Consider the following 24,067-nt stretch of genomic DNA (forward strand, 5'->3'; position numbering starts at 1 on the left):
AACTAAAGAGAGAATATAAATGTTCATTTTTCAGAAAAGGAAACAGTGAATACATCTTACCTTGGTTAGAGGCTTCTTCAGGGCCAAGTTGATGCCACTTGTGAAACCATATTGGACATTATTAACCTTCACTAACCTTGGGTACTCAAAGACAAAGTCAGATCTCATGAGGCGGACTGAGAGCTGGAGAGCTGTCACTTCTCTCTGCAGGATATCCCAGCTTCAGCACATGTGGCTCAATCAGTCAATGCTTCAGCACATGTGTCTCAATCAGTCCATGCTTCAGCACAGGTGGCTCAATCAGAGGCTCTGTTTTAGACTGAGCCTCTGATTGAGTCACCTGTGCTGAAGCTGGAATATCCTGAGATCCTGACCTGCTGGGGGGTGGGGTGGGGGGCTTGAGCACTGGAGTTGAGCACTGGAGTTGAGCACCTCTGATGTAGCAGATGTTATTGCTCTTGTTATCGTGCGGTAACAAAGAAAATTGTGAGAATATTTAGCAACATTGTGCAAAATTGAGCTTGGTTCACCTGAACAAACTGGAAAGTATGTACAATTACCGTAATACCCATTATTGTCCATGAAAAAAATGAGAGGTAATACGGGACATGCATGTGTCCGTATTACCTCTCTGGACAAAGTGACCTGACCGGCTGGGGGGGTGGGGGGGGCAACGGGATTTCCCCGAGCAGAGCTGTTGCTAGTGGGGATGGGCATCTTCCTCCATTGTGATTGGCTGCTGCTGGTTAATACAGCCAATGAGGATGAGGTGTCAGTAGCTTGGGGTGGGGCCAATGAGAGGAGGAAATAGCATGGAGCGGAGGTGAGAGGTGTGTGTGTCTCGAGCACGTCGCACCTTTCACCATTGTGTCCAGTATTTTTTAGAAGTCGCCTGGCAACCCTACCAGGGACCCACACAAGGAATAAGAAGACAGCATTTTCCAAAGGAAAAGATGAAAAGCATGGAGGAGAAAATGTATGAGGTGGCAGGAGGCAGTTACTTTGCTATATACAGAAGGCTGTGCCCGCAAAATTCAGTTTAATCAGGGCTCATTATGTGATGTCACCTAAAACAGGAACGGACGTTATATTCCCTGAGGTTAATACATAGCCACAAAGCTAATTATATGTAAAACAACGGCCATTGTTATCTCATTAGCATAAGCCTAACGTCATGGTGAACATGCGTTATCGTTCAGTAATGTGAGCGTTAGCGTAACTTCCATCCAGACCCAGGAATAGGGCTTTAGCTGAAGTGGAGAGAAAGAGGGTAAAAACCCTGGAAATAACACTATGTTTGTAAACGTATGCCTAACTGAGGTGTTACACCTATCCAGACACTGGAAAAGCCATATTTCAGGGTCTGGAAGTCAGTAATGGCAAGTTTAGGTCTGACCTAACTAACAAAGGAACAAGATCTGAAGCGCAAATATACTCCATGGGCATATGAAATAGAAACAGTAGAATATATAGTGTAATACTGTATAAACCACTTAAAAAACATAGACAGGTAATAGGTATCTCACTCGCGTGTTACGTGAGGAAGTCAGGCAGTGAGGTTATTTACAGTGACCAACTCTTGGCACCAAGCATGAAGTGTTAACAAGCGTTGACACCACCCAGGGTGAAATGCAGAGCTTGCTCCCGGCTGTCACAGAGCTTCATAGCATTTCCTCTCCCCTCTCCCACCACCCCCTGAGGAAGCTCGTAGAGTGAAATGCGTAGGGTGTGGCTAGTGCTGAAGTGTCCCGTTGCTGCACTGCTGCTGTGGAGAAACTTTACAGCCGAGATCCCTGTTCATGTTCCCGCATCCCGATCGGTGACGTGACACGCGGAAGTGACGTGACGGCTGGTGTACCGGTGGGAGAGGGAGTGCTGTGAAGCTGTGTGACAGCCGGGAGCAAGCTCTGCATCTCTGCATTTGACCCTTGGTGGTCTCAGCACTCGTTAGCACTTTATGCTTGGTGCCAAGAATTTCTTATGAGTTGGTCACTGTAAATAACCTCACTGCCTGACTTCCTCACGTAACACGCGAGTGAGATACCTATTACATGTCTATGTTTTTTAAGTGGTTTATACAGTATTACACTATATATTCTACTGTTTCTACTTCATATGCCCTTGGAGTATATTTGTGCTTCAGATCTTGTTTCTTTGCACCTTCCTAGACTTGGAAAGAGTCTATTTCTGGAGGAGCTGCACTATTTCCAAGGACTGAATTTTTACTTTTTATCACTTTTTTCCACGGTCTATTAATTTATCTCTAGTAAGGGGTATTTGCGCTTGTTTGTGTTCTGACCCACCTTACATAGCGTTTAGTCCCAGCGTTAAACTTAACCAACGTTTGTGGATATGCGTTGTCGGGTTTGAATCCAAACTCTTCCTGTGACAGGTCCCATTATCTCTCAGTGCCTCAGGCGCCAAAATTAGATAGTAAGCTCTTCTAAGCAGGGACTCCTTGTGCCTGTAAAATCCTATGTACAGCGCCATGTACACTCTCAGTGCTATATAAGAAAAAAAACAATTCTATTATCATGTTCACTTTATCTGTCAAAGTATGTTTACTTTGCACAATTAGAATGATACTAGCAGGAGCCATAAGCCATGCTGGACATCTGGCCCTATTTGACAGGAGGATACATTATCCTGAATTTTGCCTGACCCTATGATACTGTATGAGGCCAGTGACCCCTCAGTGAGAATGATTTACTATCTGATCTATACATGATCATTTGTAATGTTCACTCCCTGATAAAGTTATTTTATTTTGAATTGAAATTAAAAAGCTCAGCGCTTGCTTCCTGAACCAGGAGCGCCGCCCTGCATGCTGGGAATTGTAGTTCTGTGGAGGCTGACTTGGTGATTTCCCTATCAACCTCGGAAACAGGCGGACTACAATTCCCAGGCATGCGTCGCAGAGGCATAACATACACAACAAGCATGGCAGCTGCCAGGTAGCAGGAGTTTCCTCTGTCCGCACGGCAGGTAACACCCGTCTAGTGTCAACCTGTTACCCTTCTCCTCTAGGATCTACCCTACGGGACAATACATAGATCTAAAGTCCGCTAAAAGTGCAATGATCAACAAGCCAGCTAACTCCTGTGGGGCAATAGCCAATCAGGTGCCCTTCCTCAGGAGTTAACCAGTTAGGCGCCCTCCCTAACGGGCTGTAACCAGTCATGTTCCCTCCCTGTGGGGCAATAGCCAGTCAAGTGCCCCCCACTTCAGGGGCAATAACTAGTCAGGGTGCTTCCCTCATAGGAAATAACAAATCAGGTTCTCGCTCTGTAGGGCAATAGAAAATCCGATACCCTCCCTTTTGGGCAATAACTATTCAGGTACCCTCCCTCAGGGGCAATAACCAATTATGTGGCTTCACTGTGGGGCAATAGCCAATTAGGTGACCTCCCTCAGGGGCAGTAACCAGTCTGGTACCTACCTGTGGGGCAATAACCAATTACATTCTTGTTCTTTGTATGGCAATAACCAATCAGGTGCCCTCCCCATGGGACTGTAACCAAATCAGATGCCCACCCTGTAGGGCAATAACCAATCAGGTCCCAATACCTAGTTAGCTGCCCTATTGTAGGAGTAATAACAAAGCAGGTGCTCTTCCTGTGTGGGCAATAAACCTGTGTTCTCTGGTGGGAGTATTAACCAGCCCATTATAGGTAATATTAGTGAGTTGAATAATTCCTTATTTAGCCAATCCTAGGAACCCTGATTTCCTCCAGATTTTAGTTGCCGATGGTTTAATGCACAGTCCTGTAAGTCTGTAAGTGACTATCACTTTGAACTTTATTGACCTCTCTCTACCACAGATTCTCACCACCTGACTCGAGATGTTCGGGGACCTGTTTGATGAGGAGGAGGACTTCTCATTCCTTTCAAACAGTCCGTGCACCAACAACAGAAAAACTCGAGCCAAAGATACAGAGACCCTAGACCCCCGTGGGGCCACTGGACTGAGCGGTCTCAGAAACCAAGGGGGCACCTGCTACCTCAACTCTCTACTGCAGACCCTGCTTTTCACACCAGAGTTCAGAGGTTTGGGTCTGGTTCCCATCTGAAGTATTTGTTTTAGAGCGAGAATATATTTCTGTAGATTGTATCTAGACACAGATGATATTAATGAAATTAGACAAAATAATCTGTATATGGTACTTTCCGATAAAACGTATCACAAATGGTAAAAATGACCAATAACCGTAGTAAAGTACAGTATATAGAAATACTACTTGTGAGATTCACATGTCTCAGACAGGTCTGCAACCCTGCTTTTTGCAATTATCACTTAGCATACCATACTTCCGCTGCAGCCATGGATTCTGGGTAATGACATGTAAATGCACCCTCACAGCGTGTCACTTTTTGCTTCTTGTCCATTTTAACAGTGGAGCTGCCTGTCGTATTGCACAGATTTTTCAACACAGCCTGGGTTAAAGTGCATAGCCAGTAGGGTTTTTGACACTTTTGTACTCACCATAACCTATGTTGTACCAAGAGTATATAGGAATTCTTTATTAAAAGAAGGTGAATGTGTTTTGCTGTAACGTCAGATCTCATCTGTTAATGTGATGGGAAAGATACAATGCTCCCTCCAAGTGAGTCAGGATATCTTTCTTTGTGTCTCCGCAGAAGCGCTGTTTGCTTTGGGTCCTGAAGATCTAGGCTCTCTGGAGGAGAAAGATGTTCCAGATTCCAAGGTGCCCATCCCAATGACATTTAAATGTACTCGGCAAATGCCAGTTTCACAGCACATTGCTTTCTCACAGAGATCTTACAACGTTAACCTGCTATCTCTCACTGGTGCTTCCTCTGCATGGTCGCCCCTCCATCACCTCAGTAGGCCAGGGTTTTCCTGCCTTCCCTGTTTATCCTACATGACTCGGCTCATTTTGCTTCCAGGTGCGGATCATCCCCCTGCAGTTACAGCGGCTCCTCGCTCAGCTCCTGCTGTTGGATCAGCAGGCTGCCTCCACCACTGACCTCACCAGCAGCTTCGGCTGGAACAGTAACGAGGTCTGTGTTTGGGGATTGTTGCATGGGTGAATAGGGGGTCCCCTGTGTGTGTTCAATATCACATTTTGAAGGCTACATATCAAGCGGACTGTGACTGTTAGAAAAACTTCGACGATGTAATACTCAGGAATCAGGTTTGCAGTTCAAATCAGCGGTCTTTATTTCTTCAATCGGCTCAGTAATTTTAGCATGGATACAGCATATAAGATACTTCTGTTCGATGTAACAAGTATCTAAGAAGGCAGTATCTTATGCCTACGACCGCTACTTTTTATACCCTTAGATCAAAGAGATATATACCCTTATATTATAGATTATACCCTTAGATTAAAGAGACTCTCGGCTAACTCGCTTTTGCCAACGAAATGCCGTACTTGTTTACATACTTGTTTTTCTGTTATTGTAATCAAGTACCATATTTTAAGAACTTACAAAAACAAGCCTGATCATTAAAATATTTGAAGTCTTATCACTAAAATGTGCGTCATACAACTTGGTTACAAGTTGTCCCTGATACCAATAACATTGTATACTATTAGTTTCAATCTGCCCACAAGATTCCTTATAAGAAAAACTATTTAAAACATCTTAACCTATTGAGTGCTAAATATATATATATATATTGATTGCTAGCCTAGATAATATATAGGTAAATGATAACATACTTGAAAACGAGAGGTAACTCTCAATGTATTATTAAAACATTTTTATAATATATATCGCAAGCCCCTCTTTGATACTTGGAAGTATCATTTTGATAACCTGATCTTGTAATTAAAAAAATTAATCTATACTCAGCGTTGACTATATTACATTCAATTTTCTCATTCTTCTAAACAGAATGATACAACATATAATGAATACTACGATTAAAATAGCAATTATTAGCAGAGGAAGGGTCATCCAGTGTTTCACTCCTTGGGCACGAGAAGGCATTTTTACTCCAAATCATCTCTGCCACCAAGACGTATTTTCTTCACTATAGTCCTTTTTGATGGTAGTTAATTTCCAATCTACAATCTCTAACTGCATAAGTGAAGTATGAGATGAGTTGGATAATTCTGTGATTATCAGTTGTAATTTTGTATGATTTCTTAGTTCATTATAAAATTCTTCTCCATATCCCAATATCACTGGATATACACACCTCTGGTAATATGTCAATGTGAAATTTACAGTAATGGGTATCATTGGTTTTACTGAATACATAACACCATTGTGATTATACATTTTAACTTCATTAACAGATCTCTTAGTACAGTAGTTTCCTTGAGGCAAATGGGAGGAGCGGCTCAGTGAGTAAAGACACTGACTGGCATTGAGTTTGGAGCAGGGGAACCTGGTTCAATTCCCGGTGTCGGCTCCTTGTGACCTTGTGAAAGTCACTTTATCTCCCTGTGCCCCAGGCACAAAAAACATAGATTGTAAGCTCCACGGGGCAGCGACCTGAGCCTGCAAAATGTCTCTGTAATGTGCTACGTAAAACTAGCAGCGCTATACAAGAACATGCTAAATAAAAAAAAATGCATGGTAACCGAACAATTTGCACTATGTAGGTGACATCGCCCATAAAATGATTCCAGCAAACCTGTCCATCATCTACATGTAATAAACAAGTATTGTGGGCTTGCCAGCACCAGTCAATTACCTGTTTAGCTGCTGCTCCTTCTGGGCAAGTCTTACGTTCCCTGCAGCAATGTCGAACAGCATTTAAATAGTGCGTGTGTCTCAGAGCTTCACTGATTTTCAGTTAGTGCCTCAAGTAAAATATGGAAGAAGAGCAACAACATCATATTTGCTATATAAAATCAGTAGTCAACTTAGGCATCCGTGGACACTAAGAGACTCACATTAAAAAAAAACTTAATGATGTGTCAGTTTAATGCCAAGAACGCCTGTGGTATATTGATACATGTGTGGCCCCTCCACAGTCTATATGTGCATATCCCTGAGGTTAATTCTATTGCCAGCACAGTAGCTCTTATCAAAATGGTGTGTTGTTGCGTTGCAGGCCTGTAATGGGTGCCACATTTTGAGGTGTGTGTGTGTGTGTATAATACACAAAAGGATACCCAATAGTTGCAGGAAAAGCCTCCCAGGGTTTCTGTTACCCGGTCGCTCTCTCTTTACCGAGGCGTTTTCTCCTTATAAAACACTTTTCTTTGTGTGTAAGAGATGTTTCTGCAGCTCTCACTGCCACTTGGGCTGTCTCTCTGTGTGCCTCTCAGTCTGGCACTCCTTATATCTGTGTCTGATCTCAGACTGTCACTAGCTGTCTCTCTGTATGTCTCTCTCAGAAATGGCAGTTGAACTCTTTCTGTGTCTTTCAAAACTGACCGCCTGCTCCAACATTCCATCCAATCCCATCTCTCCTGTCATATGGACATATCTGAGCAGGGGCTTCTGGGAGTTGTAGTCCTGCTACATTAGGCCGAGTCCATAGAAGGACAGGCCGTGCTGAGGCGTGCGGACGCTCCGCGCTGAGCCCCTGCATCCTCAATGAGGATGCCTTGAGAGGGGGCTCACGCGAGCGTCCACAGGCGTGCTGACGAGTTGGAGGTTTCAGCCGAGCGCCAAGCTGTTTTTCAGCGCGCTGTCGGCTGAAAACCTCCAATCCCAGCACAGCAGCGTCAACGGCGCCGTGACGTCGACGTCAGTGCGTCGCGGGCGATTGGCCCAGCGATGTCACTGCCCCGCCTCCAACCACCTCCCCCCGGCTCCGATCGCGCCCGCTGGCTCGCCTGCATGGGCATGAAATCACGCAGATTTCAGCAGGCGAGCCTCAGCGTCAGCGCGGCTCCGAACTCCTCACCCCTCTATGGCCCGGGCCTTACTGTGTGTACAGACGATCTAAGGCTGCGTCCATGCTCCCGAAGACCGGCGCGGGGCGATCACAATGCCTTAAGGCAATGATCGCAGCCATGGACCGCGCGTGCAAGGGGGCGCGCGATGAATCGGTTACATATGATTCCACGGCGTGACGGCCAGGTCACATGAGCGGTTAGCCCAATGAGGGCAAACCAGCTCCGTTACATCACGGACACGCCCCCCCCTCCCCCCATCGCGTCTAGCCAGGCCAAAAACCGCTCCCGCTAAACGCGGGTGACATCACGCCCACGCACGCCTCTGCGCGGTCTTCGAGAGCATGGACACAGCCTAATCCTCTGCACTGTCCACAGCATGCATAGTTTTGTAGCAGGGGTTACACATGGATATACCACAAATAGATCTCCTGCCTGTAAAATCATCCTAAATACAGTGGCATAGTTGAGAGATTAATTTTACATTCTCTTTCGTTATGTCTCTGCCTCCACTCCTCTTTTCCCTCCAGTCTCTCTCCCCTTTTGTCTTTCCTTATCACTCTCTCACCTGCCCTCGTCAGTCTCTCTCCCCCCTCCCCCCCTCCCCGTACAGTTGCCCTCTCTTTCTCTCCATCCTCCTCCCTCTGTGTGTATCTCTCTCACGTCTTTCTGATCCCGGCAGGAGACTGGCCAGCATGACGTGCAGGAATTAAATCGGATCCTTTTCAGTGCCTTGGAAAGCTCCCTGGAGGGGACCTCGGGCCACGACCTCATCCAGCGCCTGTACCACGGCACCGTGGTCAACCGCATCGAGTGCCGGGAGTGTGGCTACATCAGCGAGCGGCAGGTGAGAGCCGAGCGAGATTCACCCCAGGCTGGGGTAGGATAGCAGCACCAACCTGAAGGGGACAGTAACCCATGCAGGTTGTGATACCTTTTATTTGCCTTTCACCGCGAAAGCTCTCGCGTCGGTGAGCGTTTATGTGCGGTGACTGCAGGAATTCGGAAAGGGTTCATTAGTGCACATGTGGATGTAACGTGGTGTTCATTGGATGTGTATACATGAAGGCCCCTGACTATCCCAGGAGAGATCTTTATCAGGGGCGGAGGTCCATGGATTGGGATGAAGCCTCTGAAGTGGGAGCCGCCGGTAAAACCTCCCCGTGCGCCCCACCATCGGCCTGTGCCCTTCTCCTATTCTCCCTCCTCCCCACGCAGGAGGGTTTCCTGGACCTGACGGTGACGGTGAAGGGCATGTGCGGCCTGGAGGAGGCGCTGTGTAGCATGTACGTGGAGGAGGAACTATTCGAGGGAGACAACCTGTACCGATGTGGGGCCTGTGACAGGCTCGTCCCGGCAGCCAAGGTACCTCCCGATCATATAAACCGTCTTGTAACCTTTCTGCCAGAGCGGAGCGTAGAGCAGGGGGCTCAAGACCCTCCCAACATGTCAGGCTTTCGGGATATCCCAGCTTCAGCTCATGTAACAATGATGATGTTAACCTTAACATTCGCCTGTTGACACTTCTTAGAGGAGTCTTCACAGAAGATCTTTCTGGGATCCATGTGCCACTGCAATAAGGCATCTGCTAGTTCTAATAAATGACTTCAATTTACAATACAAGTATAATTGAATAGCAAACATTACTGCTGTTCCTACTAATAAAGCTATGATTGGATGTATCATCAAATGTAGCACACTGGTGGCTGTTAGACTATATCAAAAATGTAGGATTGTATCTTTTAAACGTTTTAATGGCGACTCCCAAATGTGTTACATGGCTGAGTGCTCTCACTTAATTGCAGCTCTAATAAACATTGTAAGTTTTAAAGCCATCTCCCTGAGAACTGTGACCAATGTGCTAGAATATTGAGACTCCCCCCCCTGCACCGCCGTGTGCTGCGGCAGCCGAGGGGTTAACTCTTTCTGCCTGTCTCCCGCAGTCCGCCAAGCTGGGGAAGCTGCCCCCCTTCCTCACGGTGTCTCTGCTGCGGTTTAACTTCGACTTCACAAAGTGCGAGCGTTATAAGGAGACGTCGCGCTACACTTTCCCCGCCCGCCTGGACCTCCGGCCTTTTTGTGAGCAGGTTTGAGAGGTTTTCTCCTTTTTAGATTGTCCTGCAGAGCAGGGTCACCCTCCGGGCAATAAGGCACCGGGGATTCTGTCTGTACGGTCACCTGGTGCGGTCGGTACGGTCACCTCCTGGGCTCCATGTTCTTGCACCATCAGGCTGCACATGACAAGCGCGCCGTATACTAATACTTCCTGCCCTCTCTCTAAGTCAGGGCTGGGCAACTCCAGTCCTGAAGGGCCACCAACGGGTTAGGTTTGAAGGATATCCCTGCTTCAGCACAGGAGGCGCAGTCATCAAACCTGACCTGTTGGTGGCCTTTGAGGACTGGAGTTGCCCACCCCTGCTCTAAGTCAATGGGAACGGGTAGTGAAGTGTTGTTGGTTAATTTTATCAGCTCCTCACCTGCACACACGGGATTCTGGTTTTAGACTAGCGATATTTCGGGTCACGACCCTTTACCAAGCAAGTGGTACAAAGAGAAACGACCCCTGTCACAGAGTAATGACCCTCCTGGTATCTTGCTGCTAGAGGAACGCGTGGGCATTGGCGTGCGTTCCAGCGTCCGTTCGATGTGTGTTCCAGTGGGCGTGACAGTGATGTCATAATCCTGTGGCAGACCCATGTGAAACGTAAGGGAGCAAATCTTTCGAGAAATAGACGGACGGGCGACATAATCTCATGTTAAATGCCCCCCGATGCGCAAGAGCAAATAGCGGGAAATAACCTTCCCCAGAAAAGTGACTTAATAGTGCACCCAGATTAAACACTTTCTAACGTAATATCCCAGTATAGGGTAAGTACAGAGTAATACAAAAGAGAATAGATAAACTGTGAACCAAGGGAAATAAATAATAGGGACGCGTTAACATCAGGACCACATGTAAAAAGGCAAAAGAAATAGAGATTCATGTTGTACAGAAGCTGCATGCAAAAGAGGCAGACGGCACATCCAGCAAATGGGAATAAAGGTATCATGAAACATATCTCCCCTTTTCCCCTCTCTATCGCTTTTTCTCTCCCCCAACTACTCTTACCTCCTTTTTTCACCATCTTTCTCTCTCTCTCTATGCCTCCCTCCTTTCTCTCGCTCTCTCAATGGCCCCCTCTCTCTCTCGTCCTCCCTCTCTCGTCCTCCCTCTCTCTCTCGTCCTCCCTCTCTCTCTCGTCCTCCCTCTCTCTCTCGTCCTCCCTCTCTCTCTTGTCCTCCCTCTCTCTCGTCCTCCCTCTCTCTCTCGTCCTCCCTCTCTCTCTCGTCCTCCCTCTCTCTCTCGTCCTCCCCCTCTCTCTCGTCCTCCCCCTCTCTCTCGTCCTCCCCCTCTCTCTCGCCCTCCCTCCCTCTCTCTCGCCCGCCCTCCCACTCTCTCTCGCCCTCCCTCTCGCCCTCCCTCTCGCCCTCCCTCCCTCTCGCCCTCTCGCCCTCCCTCCCTCTCGCCCTCCCTCCCTCCCTCCCTCCCTCTCGCCCTCCCTCCCGCCCTCCCTCCCGCCCTCCCTCTCTCTCTCGCCCTCCCTCTCTCTCTCGCCCTCCCTCTCTCTCTCTCGCCCTCCCTCTCTCTCTCTCTCGCCCTCCCTCTCTCTCTTTCTCGCCCTCCCTCTCTCTCTCTCTCGCCCTCCCTCTCTCTCTCTCGCCCTCCCTCTCTCTCTCTCGCCCTCCCTCTCTCTCTCTCGCCCTCCCTCTCTCTCTCGCAGCATTATATGGAGGACGACTCTGTATACACCTATGAGCTCTTCTCGGTCATCATACACAAGGGCGGCTGCTACGGTGGTCATTATCATGTCTACATCCGGGACGTGGACCAGCTGGGACAGTGGCTCTGCCAGGTGAGTCTGTGCTCCATGAAGGGAGGACTTCTCTTCTTACCGGCGGCCTTTATTATCAGGGCGGGTTCATGCTGGAGGGTTCACACACCGCAGCAGAGAGTTGTTTAGATATCATGGGGCCTTCAACAGCTGGACCTGAAAATGCTCCAATCACCAGCTCTTTGTAAGACTTTAACCCCATCAGCGCTAGGAGGTAAGCAAACCATTACCCTCAAAGGACATACCCCCCACCATAAAGTGGGTACACTTTTGGAGCTTCATGACATCGCGATCTGTCTTCTGCACTTATAATTATTATTTTTTTCCTCAAAGTGTTTATTCCGTGTTTTGGCATTGGGTACAGAATAGAGAAGGAGGGTAACATACCAATATTACCATAGAGCAGTAAAAAAAGGAACACACATTGAATACATTTTGGGTAGACTTCTCAAGGGGCCACCAGCACGAGTTACCTGGCTCCTGTAGTTTAATGTATTTCAAGTGAGACTTGGGTGGGGTTTGATTTCCTCTGGCTGCTCCCTTTAGTGTCGGGTCACTGTGTCGGGTCACTGTGTTGTGTCCCCCTCCCAGTGACGGATTTCGAATCAGGCCCGTTAGGCCTGGGCCTAGGTCGGCAAAAATGTCCGCCCCCGTCTCTATTTCCCGCGCTCCCGGGCCTGCCGTGAAGGCACTTTCATGTGGCGGCCGCCTCCTTGCCGAATCGCAGTGTGAAATGACGCCGCGGACGTCACACTGCGTCTCGTTAACATGACGCCGTCTGACAAATGACGCCGCGATTCGGAAGGAGGAGGAGGGCGGCAGCAAGGAGGCGGGCGCCACATGTAAGTGCGTAGGGCCGGCGGATTTGAAAATACGCCGCTGCCCCCTCCCCACCTCCTCTTATCTCTTTTGGCTCTCTGATAAGGACAGGGTGGGACGAGGGGAAATGAAACACTTGATAGACAGACACCTCCCCGTTCCGAGACCTCCCACCCCTCCCCCATCACTCTTCTAAGAAATTCAGCTGGTCGCCTGTGTGTGTTTTGCACCTTTAAATGGACTTTTCTTTCTGGTATCTGTCGGTTCTTGATCAGGAGGAGGTGAAAGAGACGGGGGCAGCAGCGGGGGATGCTGGGAGTGAGCAGGACCATGCTGCAGTCGCACTCGCTTCGGTCATAGCAGAGGTACGCACGCTGCTCCAGGGTTATGATCAACAATTTGGGGGTGTCGGGGAGATTCATGTTGGGGGTAACGTGCAACCGGCTGACTTCCGGAAAGCATCTTTAACCCATTCCCAGCTGGAAGCAATCGTAACGATAAGCCGGTTTGTCTATCCCAGGGGCACTGAACTCCAGTCCTCAAGGGCCACCAACAGGTCAGGTTTTTCAGGATATCCCTGCTTCTGCACAGGTGGCTCAATTAGAGGCTCAGTCGAAGACTGAGCAACCTGTGCTGAAGCAGGGACTGATTGAGCCCCCTGTGCTGAAGCAGGGACTGGTTGAGCCCCCTGTGCTGTAGCAGGGACTGGTTGAGCACCGGTGCAGAAGCAGGGACTGATTGAGCCGCCAGTGCTGAAGCAGGGACTTATTGAGCACCTGTGCTGAAGCAGGGACTGGTTGAGCTCCCCGGGCTGAAGCAGGGACTGATTGAGCACCGGTGCAGAAGCAGGGACTGATTGAGCCCCCTGTGCTGAAGCAGGGACTGGTTGAGCCCCTTGTGCTGAAGCAGGGACTGGTTGAGCTCCCCGGGCTGAAGCAGGGACTGATTGAGCACCGGTGCAGAAGCAGGGACTGATTGAGCCGCCAGTGCTGAAGCAGGGACTTATTGAGCTTCTGTGCTGAAGCAGGGATATCCTGAAACCCTGACCTATTAGTTGCCCTTGAGGACGGGAGTTGGCCTCCCCTGGTCCATCCAGTTATTACAGGAATAGGCTGCGGTTTTAGTCTGGCTCTCCTGAAACTGCTGGTCTCGTGCTTTTTTCTTTTTTTTTTTCAACCTGTTTGTCGATTTTTAATATTTGCACCGTTTTCCTTCCCTGAAATACCGATCCCTGAAAAACCTGGTCTCGGAGACGGATGGAAATGGCCTCTAGTTATTTAATTCAAATCACAGAAGCCAGAAAAAAAATTATTCCTTCATCTTTAGGCCATTTTAAATAAAAATGCATTACAATACGTATTTAGCTCTGAAGATAAAAGGGACTGCTGTTTGTAAAATATACATATTTAAGAGTATGTGTCTGCGTATATTCATATGTATGTATATACTGTACATTAACACACACATTCCCAGCTAGCTCAAACTCCTGCACCCACCACATCATGAATATATATTTATGTCAAAAAGAGTGCTACTGGGCGTGGCAAATGTATACAACAAAAGAGAGGGGTGCCAATGCTACATCCAATTGACAAAACGTATATGGTATTAAGTATAACGTTTAAATACTTCAATAATAATAATAATTATTATTATTATTGAAGTATTTAAACGTTATACTTATTACCATATATGTATAGTCAATTGGATGTAGCATTGGGCACCCCTGTCTTTTGAGATATATATATTTCTATATATGTATGTGCAATATATATATCTCAGCACTATATAAAGCAGACACTGCATGGAGTATATGGATGAGGCTCTAATCCCCCTTTCCTTCTGTCCCAGGCTGGGGCGGATCACAGGGTTCCTGTGGATCAGCTAGGCCAGAAGCTGCTGGAGCACACGGGATCCTCCTGGAACAAGACGTATCGCAAACAGCACGGTGCCATCCACAAGGTACTGCAGGAGAGGGATCGCAGGGGCAGGGGGGCAAGGCACAGGATGTGTGTTTGTATGAAGAGCAGTGTTCTAGGTTCTCCAACACTGAGAGTGTCAGGGATTCCTGATGTTCCTTTAATGTATAAATAAGGGGATGCCTTGTTGCCCTTCCTGTACAATAAACTGCTCGGCGTCTCCTCCCAGTTCCTGCAGAGCCGTCCTTCCGTCTTCCAGCTGAGCTCGGATGGTTCCTTGGTTGGTTTGGCAGAGACCGTGCCTGGCACCGGAGGCTCAGATGCGCAGCGCGCTCCACTCGCCCCCCCGGAGAAACCGCGAGCTCCAGAGAGAGGCGCCAGCCACTGGTTCGACTTCAACGACTCCACGGTGCAGTCCATTCGCGAGAAGGACATGGAGAAGCATTTCCAGGGCAAGGAAAGCGCGTACATGCTATTCTACCGCAAGTCCCAGCTGCAGAGACCGCAGGAAGGTGAGAGCCCAGAACGGGAGTCCTCCTCGGGAATTCTCCGGGGGCTTCAGAGAACCAATAGCAGTGAGAAACCTCGCTCTGTATCTCGTATCGTCCTAGTCCCAGTTAGTCTACTGCACCGACACACTTTATTCGAGCAAATACCCAGTATGTACCTGGCAGATACCTGGAATGCGCCGCTCCTCACCTCTAACAAGCCCCGTTGTGTTTGCCTTCCCAGCCTGGGTTCATGCCTGGCTGACGGGCGGCTGATCTGTTAAATGATAATGATTAGGATTTAATAGGCTGCAATGCTTCGCGTGTCTACCAGATGGCATAAATTCATGAATTGTAATGCAGTATATATATATATATACTGTGCAGTATTGCAGCCAGCGGGAATAAAATGCTTCAATCCCTGCTTGGAAAATACCTCAATGCACTCGGGCAGAAAACAGTCACAAACCTCAATACACCCGGGTATACCCGAATTCGTGGGACTAGCCGAGCTCGAATAAAGTGTGTCGTCAGTGTAAATGTAGCCATTGCCTGGCGGTGTAAGAATAACATGTTTTATTATATCGCACTGGCAGGGTATGCAGAGCGCTCTCCCTGCACTGTACTCTGTATCTTGGGAAACGGGGGGGTCCCTGGGCTGAAATGAATGCGGTTCAGCTGCGGAGACCCCCTGCTTCAATACTATGTCATTAAAATAACATAAAAGCAGCTTCATTACCTTGGCAGCTAGCCACTAAGGCAACGAAGGGGTTAAACCAAACTACCTGGTTTGTTGGGGGCAGAGGGAGTGGGTGGTTAGGCGTACCGGGAAAGTTGCGGGCGAGGGTAACCCCTTCATTAGCGAAGTACTTACTACCGCTAAGGTAACAAAGGGGTTAACCCCTCCCACTACCCACCCGAGAAGCCTAACCACCCACCCGGGGCAAATGCACCCTTCACCCACCCCCTCTACCTCCAACAAACCTCCCCCCCCACCCCCATCCCCACAAAGGAATGGGCAAGTGCCCTATTAGCCAAATATGGCAGTGTGAGCGTGATGGTACTAGCAGAGCACAGTGTGAGCGTGATGGTACTAGCAGAGCACAGTGTGAGCGTGATGGTACTAGCAGAGCACAGTGTGTGTGGTGGTACTAGCAGAGCACAGTGTGAGTGTGATGGTACTAGCAGAGCACAGTGTGAGTGTGATGGTACTAGCAGAGCACAGTGTGAGTGTGATGGTACTAGCAGAGCACAGTGTGTGTGGTGGTACTAGCAGAGCACAGTGTGAGCGTGATGGTACTAGCAGAGCACAGTGTGAGCGTGATGGTACTAGCAGAGCACAGTGTGTGTGTGATGGTACTAGCAGAGCACAGTGTGTGTGTGATGGTACTAGCAGAGCACAGTGTGTGTGGTGGTACTAGCAGAGCACAGTGTGAGCGTGATGGTACTAGCAGAGCACAGTGTGAGTGTGATGGTACTAGCAGAGCACAGTGTGAGTGTGATGGTACTAGCAGAGGGCAGTGTGAGCGTGATGGTACTAGCAGAGCACAGTGTGTGTGTGATGGTACTAGCAGAGCACAGTGTGTGTGTGATGGTACTAGCAGAGCACAGTGTGTGTGGTGGTACTAGCAGAGCACAGTGTGAGCGTGATGGTACTAGCAGAGCACAGTGTGAGCGTGATGGTACTAGCAGAGCACAGTGTGTGTGATGGTACTAGCAGAGCACAGTGTGAGCGTGATGGTACTAGCAGAGCACAGTGTGAGCGTGATGGTACTAGCAGAGCACAGTGTGAGTGTGATGGTACTAGCAGAGGGCAGTGTGAGCGTGATGGTACTAGCAGAGCACAGTGTGTGTGTGATGGTACTAGCAGAGCACAGTGTGTGTGTGATGGTACTAGCAGAGCACAGTGTGTGTGGTGGTACTAGCAGAGCACAGTGTGAGCGTGATGGTACTAGCAGAGCACAGTGTGAGCGTGATGGTACTAGCAGAGCACAGTGTGTGTGATGGTACTAGCAGAGCACAGTGTGTGTGGTGGTACTAGCAGAGCACAGTGTGAGCGTGATGGTACTAGCAGAGCACAGTGTGAGCGTGATGGTACTAGCAGAGCACAGTGTGAGCGTGATGGTACTAGCAGAGCACAGTGTGTGTGGTGGTACTAGCAGAGCACAGTGTGAGTGTGATGGTACTAGCAGAGCACAGTGTGAGTGTGATGGTACTAGCAGAGCACAGTGTGAGCGTGATGGTACTAGCAGAGCACAGTGTGAGTGTGATGGTACTAGCAGAGCACAGTGTGAGCGTGATGGTACTAGCAGAGCACAGTGTGAGTGTGATGGTACTAGCAGAGCACAGTGTGTGTGATGGTACTAGCAGAGCACAGTGTGAGCGTGATGGTACTAGCAGAGCACAGTGTGAGCGTGATGGTACTAGCAGAGCACAGTGTGAGTGTGATGGTACTAGCAGAGCACAGTGTGAGCGTGATGGTACTAGCAGAGCACAGTGTGAGCGTGATGGTACTAGCAGAGCACAGTGTGTGTGATGGTACTAGCAGAGCACAGTGTGAGCGTGATGGTACTAGCAGAGGGCAGTGTGAGCGTGATGGTACTAGCAGAGCACAGTGTGTGTGATGGTACTAGCAGAGCACAGTGTGTGTGAAGGTACTAGCAGAGCACAGTGTGAGTGTGATGGTACTAGCAGAGCACAGTGTGAGCGTGATGGTACTAGCAGAGCACAGTGTGAGTGTGATGGTACTAGCAGAGCACAGTGTGTGTGATGGTACTAGCAGAGCACAGTGTGAGCGTGATGGTACTAGCAGAGCACAGTGTGAGCGTGATGGTACTAGCAGAGCACAGTGTGAGTGTGATGGTACTAGCAGAGCACAGTGTGAGCGTGATGGTACTAGCAGAGCACAGTGTGAGCGTGATGGTACTAGCAGAGCACAGTGTGTGTGATGGTACTAGCAGAGCACAGTGTGAGCGTGATGGTACTAGCAGAGGGCAGTGTGAGCGTGATGGTACTAGCAGAGCACAGTGTGTGTGATGGTACTAGCAGAGCACAGTGTGAGCGTGATGGTACTAGCAGAGCACAGTGTGAGCGTGATGGTACTAGCAGAGCACAGTGTGAGCGTGATGGTACTAGCAGAGCACAGTGTGTGTGATGGTACTAGCAGAGCACAGTGTGAGCGTGATGGTACTAGCAGAGCACAGTGTGTGTGATGGTACTAGCAGAGGGCAGTGTGAGCGTGATGGTACTAGCAGAGCACAGTGTGTGTGATGGTACTAGCAGAGCACAGTGTGAGCGTGATGGTACTAGCAGAGCACAGTGTGAGCGTGATGGTACTAGCAGAGCACAGTGTGAGCGTGATGGTACTAGCAGAGCACAGTGTGAGCGTGATGGTACTAGCAGAGCACAGTGTGAGCGTGATGGTACTAGCAGAGCACAGTGTGAGTGTGATGGTACTAGCAGAGCACAGTGTGAGCGTGATGGTACTAGCAGAGCACAGTGTGAGTGTGATGGTACTAGCAGAGCACAGTGTGTGTGATGGTACTAGCAGAGCACAGTGTGAGCGTGATGGTACTAGCAGAGCACAGTGTGTGTGATGGTACTAGCAGAGGGCAGTGTGAGCGTGATGGTACTAGCAGAGCACAGTGTGTGTGATGGTACTAGCAGAGCACAGTGTGAGCGTGATGGTACTAGCAGAGCACAGTGTGTGTGATGGTACTAGCAGAGGGCAGTGTGAGCGTGATGGTACTAGCAGAGCACAGTGTGTGTGATGGTACTAGCAGAGCACAGTGTGAGCGTGATGGTACTAGCAGAGCACAGTGTGTGTGATGGTACTAGCAGAGGGCAGTGTGAGCGTGATGGTACTAGCAGAGCACAGTGTGTGTGATGGTACTAGCAGAGCACAGTGTGAGCGTGATGGTACTAGCAGAGCACAGTGTGAGCGTGATGGTACTAGCAGAGCACAGTGTGAGCGTGATGGTACTAGCAGAGCACAGTGTGAGCGTGATGGTACTAGCAGAGCACAGTGTGAGCGTGATGGTACTAGCAGAGCACAGTGTGAGTGTGATGGTACTAGCAGAGCACAGTGTGAGCGTGATGGTACTAGCAGAGCACAGTGTGAGTGTGATGGTACTAGCAGAGCACAGTGTGTGTGATGGTACTAGCAGAGCACAGTGTGTGTGATGGTACTAGCAGAGCACAGTGTGAGCGTGATGGTACTAGCAGAGCACAGTGTGAGCGTGATGGTACTAGCAGAGCACAGTGTGTGTGATGGTACTAGCAGAGCACAGTGTGAGCGTGATGGTACTAGCAGAGCACAGTGTGAGCGTGATGGTACTAGCAGAGCACAGTGTGAGCGTGATGGTACTAGCAGAGCACAGTGTGAGTGTGATGGTACTAGCAGAGCACAGTGTGAGCGTGATGGTACTAGCAGAGCACAGTGTGAGCGTGATGGTACTAGCAGAGCACAGTGTGAGCGTGATGGTACTAGCAGAGCACAGTGTGAGTGTGATGGTACTAGCAGAGCACAGTGTGAGCGTGATGGTACTAGCAGAGCACAGTGTGAGCGTGATGGTACTAGCAGAGCACAGTGTGAGTGTGATGGTACTAGCAGAGCACAGTGTGAGCGTGATGGTACTAGCAGAGCACAGTGTGAGCGTGATGGTACTAACAGAGCACAGTGTGAGCGTGATGGTACTAGCAGAGCACAGTGTGAGCGTGATGGTACTAGCAGAGCACAGTGTGAGCGTGATGGTACTAGCAGAGCACAGTGTGAGCGTGATGGTACTAGCAGAGCACAGTGTGAGCGTGATGGTACTAGCAGAGCACAGTGTGAGCGTGATGGTACTAGCAGAGCACAGTGTGAGCGTGATGGTACTAGCAGAGCACAGTGTGAGCGTGATGGTACTAGCAGAGCACAGTGTGAGCGTGATGGTACTAGCAGAGCACAGTGTGAGCGTGATGGTACTAGCAGAGCACAGTGTGAGCGTGATGGTACTAGCAGAGCACAGTGTGAGCGTGATGGTACTAGCAGAGCACAGTGTGTGTGATGGTACTAGCAGAGCACAGTGTGAGCGTGATGGTACTAGCAGAGCACAGTGTGAGCGTGATGGTACTAGCAGAGCACAGTGTGAGCGTGATGGTACTAGCAGAGCACAGTGTGAGCGTGATGGTACTAGCAGAGCACAGTGTGAGCGTGATGGTACTAGCAGAGCACAGTGTGAGTGTGATGGTACTAGCAGAGCACAGTGTGAGCGTGATGGTACTAGCAGAGCACAGTGTGAGTGTGATGGTACTAGCAGAGCACAGTGTGTGTGATGGTACTAGCAGAGCACAGTGTGAGCGTGATGGTACTAGCAGAGCACAGTGTGTGTGATGGTACTAGCAGAGCACAGTGTGTGTGATGGTACTAGCAGAGCACAGTGTGAGCGTGATGGTACTAGCAGAGCACAGTGTGAGCGTGATGGTACTAGCAGAGCACAGTGTGAGCGTGATGGTACTAGCAGAGCACAGTGTGAGTGTGATGGTACTAGCAGAGCACAGTGTGAGCGTGATGGTACTAGCAGAGCACAGTGTGAGCGTGATGGTACTAGCAGAGCACAGTGTGAGCGTGATGGTACTAGCAGAGCACAGTGTGAGTGTGATGGTACTAGCAGAGCACAGTGTGAGCGTGATGGTACTAGCAGAGCACAGTGTGAGCGTGATGGTACTAGCAGAGCACAGTGTGAGTGTGATGGTACTAGCAGAGCACAGTGTGAGCGTGATGGTACTAGCAGAGCACAGTGTGAGCGTGATGGTACTAGCAGAGCACAGTGTGACTGTGATGGTACTAGCAGAGCACAGTGTGTGTGTGATGGTACTAGCAGAGCACAGTGTGTGTGATGGTACTAGCAGAGCACAGTGTGTGTGATGGTACTAGCAGAGCACAGTGTGTGTGATGGTACTAGCAGAGCACAGTGTGAGTGTGATGGTACTAGCAGAGCACAGAGTGAGTGTGATGGTACTAGCAGAGCACAGTGTGTGTGTGATGGTACTAGCAGAGCACAGTGTGTGTGATGGTACTAGCAGAGCACAGTGTGAGTGTGATGGTACTAGCAGAGCACAGTGTGAGCGTGATGGTACTAGCAGAGCACAGTGTGTGTGATGGTACTAGCAGAGCACAGTGTGAGTGTGATGGTACTAGCAGAGCACAGAGTGAGCGTGATGGTACTAGCAGAGCACAGTGTGAGCGTGATGGTACTAGCAGAGCACAGTGTGAGCGTGATGGTACTAGCAGAGCACAGTGTGAGCGTGATGGTACTAGCAGAGCACAGTGTGAGTGTGATGGTACTAGCAGAGCACAGTGTGAGCGTGATGGTACTAGCAGAGCACAGTGTGAGTGTGATGGTACTAGCAGAGCACAGTGTGTGTGATGGTACTAGCAGAGCACAGGGTGAGCGTGATGGTACTAGCAGAGGGCAGTGTGAGCGTGATGGTACTAGCAGAGCACAGTGTGAGTGTGATGGTACTAGCAGAGCACAGTGTGAGCGTGATGGTACTAGCAGAGGGCAGTGTGAGCGTGATGGTACTAGCAGAGCACAGTGTGAGTGTGATGGTACTAGCAGAGCACAGTGTGAGCGTGATGGTACTAGCAGAGCACAGTGTGAGCGTGATGGTACTAGCAGAGCACAGTGTGAGCGTGATGGTACTAGCAGAGGGCAGTGTGAGCGTGATGGTACTAGCAGAGCACAGTGTGAGTGTGATGGTACTAGCAGAGCACAGTGTGAGCGTGATGGTACTAGCAGAGGGCAGTGTGAGCGTGATGGTACTAGCAGAGCACAGTGTGAGCGTGATGGTACTAGCAGAGCACAGTGTGAGCGTGATGGTACTAGCAGAGCACAGTGTGAGCGTGATGGTACTAGCAGAGCACAGTGTGAGCGTGATGGTACTAGCAGAGCACAGTGTGAGCGTGATGGTACTAGCAGAGCACAGTGTGAGCGTGATGGTACTAGCAGAGCACAGTGTGAGCGTGATGGTACTAGCAGAGCACAGTGTGAGCGTGATGGTACTAGCAGAGCACAGTGTGAGTGTGATGGTACTAGCAGAGCACAGTGTGTGTGATGGTACTAGCAGAGCACAGTGTGAGTGTGATGGTACTAGCAGAGGGCAGTGTGAGCGTGATGGTACTAGCAGAGCACAGTGTGTGTGATGGTACTAGCAGAGCACAGTGTGAGCGTGATGGTACTAGCAGAGCACAGTGTGTGTGATGGTACTAGCAGAGCACAGTGTGAGTGTGATGGTACTAGCAGAGGGCAGTGTGAGCGTGATGGTACTAGCAGAGCACAGTGTGTGTGATGGTACTAGCAGAGCACAGTGTGAGCGTGATGGTACTAGCAGAGCACAGTGTGAGTGTGATGGTACTAGCAGAGCACAGTGTGAGCGTGATGGTACTAGCAGAGGGCAGTGTGAGCGTGATGGTACTAGCAGAGCACAGTGTGTGTGATGGTACTAGCAGAGCACAGTGTGAGCGTGATGGTACTAGCAGAGGGCAGTGTGAGCGTGATGGTACTAGCAGAGCACAGTGTGTGTGATGGTACTAGCAGAGCACAGTGTGAGCGTGATGGTACTAGCAGAGGGCAGTGTGAGTGTGATGGTACTAGCAGAGCGCAGTGTGTGTGATGGTACTAGCAGAGCACAGTGTGAGCGTGATGGTACTAGCAGAGGGCAGTGTGAGTGTGATGGTACTAGCAGAGGGCAGTGTGTGTGATGGTACTAGCAGAGCACAGTGTGAGTGTGATGGTACTAGCAGAGCACAGTGTGTGTGATGGTACTAGCAGAGCACAGTGTGAGTGTGATGGTACTAGCAGAGGGCAGTGTGAGCGTGATGGTACTAACAGAGCACAGTGTGTGTGATGGTACTAGCAGAGCACAGTGTGTGTGATGGTACTAGCAGAGCACAGTGTGAGCGTGATGGTACTAGCAGAGCACAGTGTGAGCGTGATGGTACTAGCAGAGGGCAGTGTGAGCGTGATGGTACTAGCAGAGCGCAGTGTGAGCGTGATGGTACTAGCAGAGCACAGTGTGAGCGTGATGGTACTAGCAGAGCACAGTGTTTGTGATGGTACTAGCAGAGCACAGTGTGTGTGATGGTACTAGCAGAGCACAGTGTGAGTGTGATGGTACTAGCAGAGCACAGTGTGAGCGTGATGGTACTAGCAGAGGGCAGTGTGAGCGTGATGGTACTAGCAGAGCGCAGTGTGAGCGTGATGGTACTAGCAGAGCGCAGTGTGAGCGTGATGGTACTAGCAGAGCACAGTGTGAGCGTGATGGTACTAGCAGAGCACAGTGTGAGCGTGATGGTACTAGCAGAGCACAGTGTGAGCGTGATGGTACTAGCAGAGCACAGTGTGAGCGTGATGGTACTAGCAGAGCACAGTGTGAGTGTGATGGTACTAGCAGAGCACAGTGTGAGCGTGATGGTACTAGCAGAGCACAGTGTGAGCGTGATGGTACTAGCAGAGCACAGTGTGAGCGTGATGGTACTAGCAGAGGGCAGTGTGAGCGTGATGGTACTAGCAGAGCACAGTGTGAGCGTGATGGTACTAGCAGAGCACAGTGTGAGCGTGATGGTACTAGCAGAGCACAGTGTGTGTGATGGTACTAGCAGAGCACAGTGTGAGTGTGATGGTACTAGCAGAGGGCAGTGTGAGCGTGATGGTACTAGCAGAGGGCAGTGTGAGCGTGATGGTACTAGCAGAGCACAGTGTGTGTGATGGTACTAGCAGAGCACAGTGTGAGCGTGATGGTACTAGCAGAGCACAGTGTGAGTGTGATGGTACTAGCAGAGCACAGTGTGAGCGTGATGGTACTAGCAGAGGGCAGTGTGAGCGTGATGGTACTAGCAGAGCACAGTGTGTGTGATGGTACTAGCAGAGCACAGTGTGAGCGTGATGGTACTAGCAGAGGGCAGTGTGAGCGTGATGGTACTAGCAGAGCACAGTGTGTGTGATGGTACTAGCAGAGCACAGTGTGAGCGTGATGGTACTAGCAGAGGGCAGTGTGAGTGTGATGGTACTAGCAGAGCGCAGTGTGTGTGATGGTACTAGCAGAGCACAGTGTGAGTGTGATGGTACTAGCAGAGGGCAGTGTGAGCGTGATGGTACTAACAG

The 24,067-nt window shown here is 49.7% G+C and overlaps 1 protein-coding gene across 4 annotated transcripts in view; it reads left to right on the forward strand.

Moving 5' to 3' along the window:
* Positions 1-2,891: 2,891 nt before the first annotated feature.
* The window catches only part of USP40 (ubiquitin specific peptidase 40), a 55,137-nt gene continuing 33,961 nt past the window's right edge, over positions 2,892-24,067 (forward strand). For 3 of the 4 annotated variants that reach the window (XM_075607363.1, XM_075607366.1, XM_075607365.1), the window contains exons 1-11: positions 2,892-2,985; positions 3,822-4,047; positions 4,639-4,706; positions 4,909-5,022; positions 8,506-8,670; positions 9,042-9,188; positions 9,767-9,910; positions 11,585-11,716; positions 12,790-12,879; positions 14,366-14,476; positions 14,663-14,945. In XM_075607363.1, the coding sequence (XP_075463478.1) occupies positions 3,843-4,047; positions 4,639-4,706; positions 4,909-5,022; positions 8,506-8,670; positions 9,042-9,188; positions 9,767-9,910; positions 11,585-11,716; positions 12,790-12,879; positions 14,366-14,476; positions 14,663-14,945 (1,459 nt within the window). In that variant the 5' untranslated portion in view covers positions 2,892-2,985; positions 3,822-3,842. Of the gene's footprint in view, positions 2,986-3,821; positions 4,048-4,638; positions 4,707-4,908; positions 5,023-8,505; positions 8,671-9,041; positions 9,189-9,766; positions 9,911-11,584; positions 11,717-12,789; positions 12,880-14,365; positions 14,477-14,662; positions 14,946-24,067 lie in introns of those variants that run through there. The other variant, XM_075607364.1, reaches the window with a different exon arrangement.

The sequence above is a fragment of the Ascaphus truei genome, chromosome 7 (assembly GCF_040206685.1).
Source record: "Ascaphus truei isolate aAscTru1 chromosome 7, aAscTru1.hap1, whole genome shotgun sequence".
NCBI classification, from domain to species: Eukaryota; Metazoa; Chordata; class Amphibia; order Anura; family Ascaphidae; genus Ascaphus; species Ascaphus truei.